The sequence below is a fragment of the Pygoscelis adeliae genome, unplaced genomic scaffold (genome assembly GCF_000699105.1).
Source record: "Pygoscelis adeliae isolate BGI_AS28 unplaced genomic scaffold, ASM69910v1 C9929690, whole genome shotgun sequence".
Lineage (NCBI taxonomy): Eukaryota > Metazoa > Chordata > Aves > Sphenisciformes > Spheniscidae > Pygoscelis > Pygoscelis adeliae.
This window is the reverse complement of record NW_008812347.1, coordinates 1-237: the sequence shown is the minus strand read 5'-3', so window position 1 is coordinate 237 and position 237 is coordinate 1. Positions and strand designations below refer to the sequence as shown.

The following is a 237-nucleotide window of genomic DNA, read 5'->3' as shown; positions in this document are numbered from 1 at the left end:
GCCTCGGGGGGGGACGACACACGCACGGAGGGCGGCACTAACCGCCCCCGCCCGGTGCTGGGTCGCAGGCGGGTCGAGATGGTGAAGCTGTTCATCGGGAACCTGCCGCGGGAGGCGACGGAGCAGGAGATCCGCTCCCTCTTCGAGCAGTACGGGAAGGTGCTGGAGTGCGACATCATCAAGAACTACGGCTTCGTCCACATCGAGGACAAGACGGCGGCCGAGGACGCCATCCGC

General features: G+C 67.5%; 1 protein-coding gene across 1 annotated transcript; it reads left to right on the top strand.

The window, feature by feature from the left end:
* Positions 1–69: 69 nt before the first annotated feature.
* Positions 70–234, top strand: LOC103921705 (RNA-binding protein 4B-like; the record flags this gene model as incomplete). Its single annotated transcript, XM_009330092.1, has 1 exon — positions 70–234. A coding segment is annotated over exon 1 (156 nt), but the record flags the coding sequence as incomplete, so codon positions are not given.
* Between the last annotated feature and the right edge of the window lie 3 nt (positions 235–237).